Consider the following 8,687-nt stretch of genomic DNA (forward strand, 5'->3'; position numbering starts at 1 on the left):
CATTAAGTAGCAGCTGGTGATGACACTATAACGATTTCTGCGGTCGCATCTTGAATGTGACTGGTGAAAGATGTACTGCCTGGGATGATCTGGGACCTGTTGTTTTGCTGCCATAATATTCTAGACTGTCATGGGCCTTTTTGGACTATATCTTTTGTCAAAAACCTGAACCCACACAAAACATCTGGAGTAGCTTATGCCCTGCTGTTACGAATTCTGTCTCATTGTTAAATTCCAAATTTCTTTATTTTTTCAGCCTAGTCACTGTTTACAGTTGTCCGCTAAAGCCTGAAATATTATTTGTGCTGTGGTGTATGAGCATTGCCAGTTTATATTTATTGCAGTGAAGAAACTGAAAACATTGAAATCATGGGCATGTCCACGTTCCTATGTTTGTGTGGGTGCATGTGGGAGAAGTAAGTTGGGGTCTCTTGAAAGGAGGCTTTTTGGAGTGGGGCCTCCCAGCGTCTTGTTGGTGTCCCTGCTTGGGGATCACTGCTGCTAGCGGACTGGACCTCCCCGGCAAGTCTGTGATCTACTTTGGCAAAGTTTCATTGACCAGTGAACTCATTCTGTTGTAGTGCGTATTTCAGTATAAATGTAAACATTTCACTTAAACTGCTGTCTTTCTGCTTCCTTTATCGTGTGAATGGAGAAAAGAAGGGGTGGGTTTTTCCTATCATCTCACAAGCCAATTGGATACTTAGATCTGCTTCTTTTCTGTGTGAATGCACCAAGCTGACCCTCTGGTTAATCTCCTTAGGGGTGTAGGCTGATAGGGTGGGATGAGCGGATACAAGGAATCCTAAGTAGATATATGGGAAAATTGTTAAAGTGTTTCCGATTGGTTAAGAATATCTGACAGTTAAAAACAGAATTAACTTTTATTTTTGGTCTTTTGACTCTTTTTCTCATTTCAGTCTTTAGAATTTATTCACATTTAAATGTCTCAGCTTCTACTGTTTCTCCATTTCTCACACTAATAATCACCAGTTTTCTGATTTACACCGGAATATGACATAATGTGACTGTGGAGCCCAGGACAGGAAACTTGAACATGGACACAGTTCTCATCACCTTCCCTCGCCTCCCCAAACCGAAACGCCGGCCCCACATGCAGCCTCTTTAGAGCGTTATGACTAGAACAAGGTTCAGTTGCTCAACTGACCATCAGGCCTGTCCCGATGACTAACCACACCCACCCCAGCAGTAAGGACAGTAAATTGCTATGTCATATCATGTTCTTAGCAGCTGAATATGTCTGTGGTTTTTGTAACATTCACCTTTATCACTCAAGTGCAGCAATGCTATTGGTCACAATGGCCTACTCCTAGGAGAGGACACATTTTGGAGATATTAAACTGAGGTGTTTTTGTTTTTCTGTTTGCCCTCCCCCCATATCTAATCACGCCAAGTTCCTCCCACCCCAGAGACCTTGCCTTTGTGAGCAGCGGGAAAGCAGCCTGCGTCCTGGGCTTTGCTGACTGTGCCCACACTCTCCCCTGTGAGCCTCTTCCATGGCGCAGCAGTGTGGCAGGAGGGAAAGCCCTTGCCACATCTACTTGGGAAAAACTGACAAAACCAGCAGGAGAGCCCATCTACTTTTTCCCCGGCCGTGATGGGTAAAATTCTGTTTTTTAATCCTCACCCAAGGACATGCTTGGAGAGAGAGAGAAAAACATCGATGTGATAGAGAAACATTGATCTGTTGCCTTCTGCACACACCCCTACTGGGGATCGAACCTGCAATCCAGGTATGTGTCCTGACGGGGAATTGGACCAGCAACCTTTTGGTGTATAGGACGATGCTCATGCTATTTAGCCACACTTCTGGGCTGATGGGTGAAATCTTAACTCAGCTACATATTTCTTCATAGTCACAAAGCAAAGACCTTAAATGTTTCGCTAAACAGTCTTATTTTTTAATATTTTTAATTTTTTCCCTTACGAAGGGAGAGGGAGAAACATCAATAAGAAAGAGAAACATTGATCACTTGCCTCCCTTACACACCCTTAACAGGCCGAAGCAGTGACCTTTCAGTGCACAGGACAGGATGACACTCCACCAACTGAGCCATACTGGCCAGGGCCATCGTCCTTTTTTTGGCCTGGTTTTATGTTATACCTCTTGCATTTTGCTTACCTGCTGGCTTATTTTAGTTTAACTCAGCACATCAACATACAGGGTGGGGCAAAAGTAGATTTATAGGTGTTCCTGTGGAACATACAATCAATATAAAAGGCTAAGTGACCATCCGATTGGTAGCTATGACATGCAGTGACCACCAGGGGGCAGACGCTCACTATAGGAGCTGCTGAGCTGCCATGACCTGGCAGCTGTAGTTCTCTGGTGGCACACCCAGGAACCAGAGAGGAGGGAGCCCAATTCCCGGTACGTCACCTGAGAACTGCCTTCTCGCAATCCAGGACCGCTCTGGGGATGTCGGAGAGCCGATTTCAGCCCAATCCCCACAAGCCAGGCCGAGGAACCCCACCTGCCGGAGGGACCCCCACTCTGCAAACGCCCTTCGAGCCCCGGCGCTGGCCCAGGAGAGACCACAGGAGGCTGGTCCCAGGGCATGTCCGGCTTGTCTCGCTCAGTCCCGCCCTGGCCGGCTGCCACCTAATTAATTTCTTTTCACTGTGCACGAATCCGTGCACCAGGGCACTAGTGATCAATAAAATTCAAGAGTAAACTTGCTTGAACTCATTATTGTAAACCTACTTTTGTGCTACCCTGTATGTATCAAAAAACACTAAATAGAAATGTATTTTACACACTGATCAAGCTTCAACAGCACACCTATAAAGAATTCATGACTCAGTATATTGCAGCATGCTCATTGATAACCACTGATAGCCCAAGATATTAAATATAATGTCCTCTCCATGACCTGGCCCTCCAGTTCATATCTTCCCACCCCTTACTTGGAACTTCCTTGCCAATAGTATTGAACTTTGAATATGCCTTTGCCCCAGAGATTCCCCCCCTGTCTGGAATATGCTCCTCCTACTCATCTTTTAAGAATCCCTCAGGGACACCTCCTGGAGTGTTTTCTGTTTTCTCTTTCCAGCCCTGATCTGTACTAGTAGGTCTCTCATCTCTGAGTTCCCATAATACCTTGTGTAAATCTTTTTTTCTTTTTTTACTATGCTTTTATTGATTTGAGAGAGAGAGGGATAGAGAGGTAGAAATGTCGATGGGCTGCTTCCTACATACTCCTACTGGGGATTGAGCCCACATCCTGGGCACATGCCCTGACCAGGAATCAATCCAGGGACCTCTGGGTTCATGGGTCGACACTCAACCGGCCGGGCCTTGTGTAAATCTTTTCTCATGGAACTTACCACTCTGTATTATATGCTTATATATTTATATTGCTAGATAATGAATTCCGTAAGAACAGAGAATGGCCCACTGGTGTGGCTTAGTGGTTGAGCGTCGACCCATGAACTAGGAGGTTAAGGTTTGATTCTTGGTCAGGGCACATGCCTGGGTTTTGGAATCAATTCCCAATCTGGGGAGTTCGGGAGGGGAGGCAGCCGATCAATGATTCTCTCTCATTATTGATGTTTCTGTCTCTCCCTCTCCCTTCCTCTCTCTGAAATAATAAAAACATTTTTTTAAAGGAACAGAATGTGTTTTAAGCATCTTTGTGTTCCCAGCACCTAGCTTAGTAATTAGTACAAACTAGGCACTGAATAAATGAATTAGGGGATTTTTTTGTTCATGCTCTTCTAGTCAATAACTGTCAGAAATGAAACTGGAATACAAATTTTGACTACAGTTTCTGCTTTTTCAATGGTACCATGCTTCTGCTTGTGAGAAACAATAAACATTTTTGCTAGTGATAAATAGGGGCAAACAAAATTCACTTGAGAATAACAAAAAAGTGCAGTACAGACCTATAACAAAAATTTTTGAGACATTTTCTGGAATTTTTTGAGTATCACTGGGCTGAATTAATAAAGATAGTTTTATAGGAAAAGTGAAGCTAGAAGAAAAAGCTCGGCTGTTCAGAGGAACAAAGGTGTTGTGAACGAGAAAATCACCGCGGGGAAGGCTGAGGCCCGGTGACACACACACACACACACACACACACACACACACCCACACACACCCCACACACACACACACACACACACACACACACACACACACAGAGAGAAGCTACGGGATGTGGCCTGTACCTGAGCGTGAAGAGGGATTCTCTTTGTTATGGAGAACAACTTCGAATAAACTAGGCAGCTGCACGTGATCTTTATTTATTTATTTATTTATTTTTGTTAGCCCTCACCTGAGGCTATTTTTCCATTGATTTTTAGAGAGAGTGGAAGGGAGAAGGAGAGCCACATCAATGTGAGAGAGACAAGGATTGGTTGCCTCCTGCACCTTGCCCTGACCAGGGCCTGGATCAAGCCTGCAACTGAGGTATATGCCCTTTGACCAGAATCAAACTCTAGACCAGGGGTGGGCAAACTTTTTGACTCGAGGGCCACAATAGGTTCTTAAACTGGACCGAGGGCCGGAACAAAAGCATGGATGGAGTGTTTGTGTGAACTAATATAAATTCAAAGTAAACATCATTACATAAAAGGGTACGGTCTTTTTTTTTCAGTAGGTTTATTCATTTCAAACGGCCCGCGGGCCGTAGTTTGCCCACGGCTGCTCTAGACCCTTCATTCGGGGCCGCAGTTCCATCCACTGAGCCAAGCGGCTAGGGCTGCACATTATCTTCAGATACAACCAGAGAGGAGGAGTTTCTAAAAGGCTCTCAGCTGGCCGAAACTGGTTTGGCTCAGTGGATAGAGCGTCAGCCTGCGGACTGAAGGGTCCCAGGTTCGATTCCGGTCAGGGGCATGTGCCTGGGTTGCGGGCACATCCCCAGTGGGAGATGTGCAGGAGGCAGCTAATCGATGTTTCTAACTCTCTATCCCTCTCCCTTCCTCTCTGTAAAAAGTCAATAAAATATATTTAAAAAGGAAAAAAAAAGGCTCTCAGCTGTACCTCCTGATTTCTTAGCTAGAGACCCACACTTGCTTGAAACAGGAGGATGGCAGGCTCACTGTTATCAGTGATCTTTGGAGACACAGATTGAGTTGATCAATTATTTATCTGCTTGTTTTCAGCAACCTGATGACCAGCCTCATTTTCTGGAAAGCTCTGATGTTGGTTCCATGACATGGCCACAGGGTGCAGACACAGGGCCTGCATCTATTTCCTGGTCTGGATGGGAAAAGCCTGGTTTAGGAAATGGAAAGTGGCTAATACCTCTGGCAGAAAGTCGTGCCCATTTAGTCAAAACTGCTCTCTCTTGACTCATCTCCTACTCTGGACAGTAGTTCAGGATGATGAATGCCACCAAGTCCAGCTCTGCTCTGTGGCATTTAGGACAGTGGAGATGAGACATGGCTCCTGAAGGCTCAGAAAGTGTGATTTGCCCGGCTGATGTGGCTCAGTGTGTGAGCATCGACCCAGGAACAGAAAGATCATGGTTTGATTCCATGTCAAGGCACATGCCTGGGTTGCAGGCTCCATCCCCAGGGAGGGGCATGCAGGAGGCAGCCAATAAGCTAAAATAAATTTTTAATAAAAAGTTTGATTTGCCCAAGATGTGCAATGCAGAGCTTTAAACCCATACCTTTCTGATAAAGTCCTTTTTCCATAATTCCATGAAGCTGTGTGACATGTTTGAGACCTATCCCCAGAAAGAGTTTATTTACTCTGTCTCTTCGGCTGATTCCCAATCTATATGCACCCGGTGTTCACAGCTCTTGAAGGGAAGATACGGGGGCAGCCTGGGGAAAGTGACCTTTCAGGATGGGAAGGAGTGCTGCCTCTCGCTGCCAGGGCTGCCTGTGTCCAGGGTATTTTTATTTGAGCTCCAAGTAGATAAACTGAGCCCTTTTTTATGGCCACAATGAAAACAGGGAACTTCAAGTCCATTTTTTCCGGAGGGGTTGGCTTGTACCCTTTTTCTCTGGGTTAAAGTTAACCATTACTTAATTTTAAAGTGCGGTTTGATTCTGCCCCCCACCCACAAGCACAGCCACTCCCTAACCCCCAGGGTCCTAAATGATTGATGGGATGCAGCTAACCCGTGTACTGTGATGCTTACTGTGCCCTGCTCTTCTTGCCACCTTCAGGTCGCTTAACTGTACCCCTGACCCAGGGGAAGCTTTTCTTCCTGTCCTCTTCAACCTTGAAATCCTGTGGCTTAGAATGGAGCCAGGCCCATGCAAAGCTGGGAACCTTGTCAGCTGCCTGCTGAATGGTCCCATTTCCTAGGTCCTTTCTCTACCCCAGCTGGGAAGGACGGCCCACAGGGAATAGAAGAAAGTTGCCTGAGCCTTGTGACCCACCCTGCCCCCTCCACCAGGGCTGGCATTGGGCATTTTACATAATGTGGGAGAAGGCAGTAGCTTGGACCTGCACAGAAGGCCAAGGACCTTCCTGAGGCCTTGCCTTCCCTTTGAGGCGGAGCACTGCCCTTTTATGTTGATGCTACAGGCAACAAAAAGGCTCTCTCTCCACTCAGGGCTGCCAGGCCTCAGAAAGGGCCTATTCACAACGGGGTTGCTTGCTGTTCCCTGCGTGGGGGGTGGGACAGCCAGGCCGAAGAAAGGTCTGTCCACTTGAGAACAGGAAGAGAATCCTGGGTTGCTGCCCTCCTATCTGAATACTCCTGGTGCTGAGGATTCAAAGGTTAGGACGTTGAGATTTTGCAAAAGGGAAGGATCCTCTCTGGATTAATTTGAATGGACTTCTCCCAAGATACTGCCAGGGGAAAGGGGACAAATACTGATAGTTCACAATTGTTTGGCCCCAAAGCAGTGGTTCTCAGAATTCACTGTGCATAGCACACTTCCGGAGTGCTTGCTAAAAATGCAGTTGCATGGGCTCCACCCCCAGAAACTGATTCAGTAACTGTAAGTAGTGTTTGGGTTTGCAGTATAAACAGGCCTAGGGGCACATTTTGTTAGAAAAGCCTAAGAGATAGACTTGGAATGCTTCTCCCCAGGTTCCCCACCCCCAGCCTGTGGTCACAGCACCAACCATCCTATAGCAGAGACTGTTCTCACAGCTCCCCGGAAAGTTCCAGGCACATGATAGACAAGTTAGGTTACATCAGGCTGAGTGGTGTGCGTCTTCTGAGCGTTCCAGGTGTACTGGCGAGATGGGGGCAAGTGAAGGAGCGTCGAGTCCAGTTGGGATGTGGAAGTCTTACACTGACTCTCCAAACTGGGCTGCTGGCTGCATGGAGGGCTCCTTATGACGCCTCGTTACTGAGTGCCTCCAGTTCAGGTCCCTAGATGTGCTGGAAAGGGTGCTGGACAAGGCTCAGGAGACGGGGCTAGGGAGCTACTCGAGCTGCCCTTTTCCAGGCTTCACCCTACATTCCTGTAAAATGAGGGGTTGGCCCAGGCGTCGCTCAGGTTCTTCGGTCTGACTTTCTAAGGTTCTTCAGCCCCTGCAGTTTGCTTCTGGGTAGGGCCAGTGCTAATTCTCCCAATTCGTATGTTTAAAGGAAAATAAATGTACTGTGGCACCTCTGAAGTTGTCAGACACCCTGATGAAGCCACCTGGGCCAGTGGTTTCTCAGAGTTCTCTCGTTCAAGATTCCAACAGCCTCAGCCTTGCCCCCACCTTACTAGCTGGGCACTGTTCCAATGAGGACTATTTTACCTTAGGACCACTATTTCTGCACTAAATATTGAATGACACCTACAAAATGTGCCAGTTACTGTTCTAATTTTTCTTTGGGACGGGTACTTTGCTATTCAAAGATAATCATTGCTAAATTTTATGCATTTTTCTATGCATGCCTATGTATTTGGAAACCATACTACTTATCATATTGTGAATTATCTACTTACATGTCAAAGTCTTACACATCATTTTCGATGGCTTCACGATAATAGTGCATTTAGCCACTCCCGCATTACGGACGTTTAAGGTGTTTCCTTTATGCTTTATATTATAAATAGCACTATGATAAGGGTAGCTGCCCACACATTTTATCTGTATTTCCTTACTATAGAATCCCAGAAATGGAATTCCTGGGTCAAAGAATATAAAGCTCTTTACGCTTCTTGAAACACGGTGCCAAAATATTTTGTATTAAAGTTTACACCGAAAGTCACTATCTTGCCACGAGCTTTGCAGCCGCCTCAGTGGAGAAGAGAGAGCCCCGTGGGCATGAAGGCGTCTCCGGAACTGCGGCCGCTGCGTGAGAGGGCCGGTTGCACAGGGCCCCTCCTGCAGTCAGTCTGTCTCCATTCCCCTCCGCCGTCTAGGCGACCGTCCTGTTTCCTAATTCTCTGAGTTCTTCCTAAGATTCCAGCAGGGAAAAATGGCCCAGGGGTGGACGACGTTAGGGGTCATGGCAGTGGGCGTGGGAGTGGGGAACCCCATCCCTAAGTTTGAGCAAAGAGAATTGTTAACAAGACTCCAACACCCGGAGAGCTTTCTATCCAAAGTGACTTCCGGGGAAGGGCAGGGTAGCCTAAGAAGAGGCCGGAGCGGAAAAGGAATCCACCGAAGACTTCCAGCTGGAGTTGTGCGGCCCCTTTAAGGCGCAATCCGGAACCTGGTCCTTTAAATCTATGTCAGTTTCCCCTGACGTCACCGGCGGGCCGCCAGCCCGGCTGTTTACCGCTTCGCGGCGCCGCACGCCGTCCCCAGT

At 47.0% G+C, this 8,687-nt stretch overlaps 1 protein-coding gene across 1 annotated transcript in view; it reads left to right on the forward strand.

Moving 5' to 3' along the window:
- Nucleotides 1-5,471, forward strand: part of PAFAH1B2 (platelet activating factor acetylhydrolase 1b catalytic subunit 2) — a 29,642-nt gene extending 24,171 nt beyond the window's left edge. The window contains exon 5 of the mRNA XM_015562487.1: nucleotides 5,131-5,471. Coding sequence (XP_015417973.1) covers nucleotides 5,131-5,319 — 189 coding nt within the window. The 3' untranslated portion in view covers nucleotides 5,320-5,471. The remainder of the gene's footprint in view (nucleotides 1-5,130) is intronic.
- The last annotated feature ends 3,216 nt before the right edge of the window (nucleotides 5,472-8,687 follow it).

Source organism: Myotis davidii, unplaced genomic scaffold (assembly GCF_000327345.1).
Source record: "Myotis davidii unplaced genomic scaffold, ASM32734v1 scaffold97, whole genome shotgun sequence".
NCBI classification, from domain to species: Eukaryota; Metazoa; Chordata; class Mammalia; order Chiroptera; family Vespertilionidae; genus Myotis; species Myotis davidii.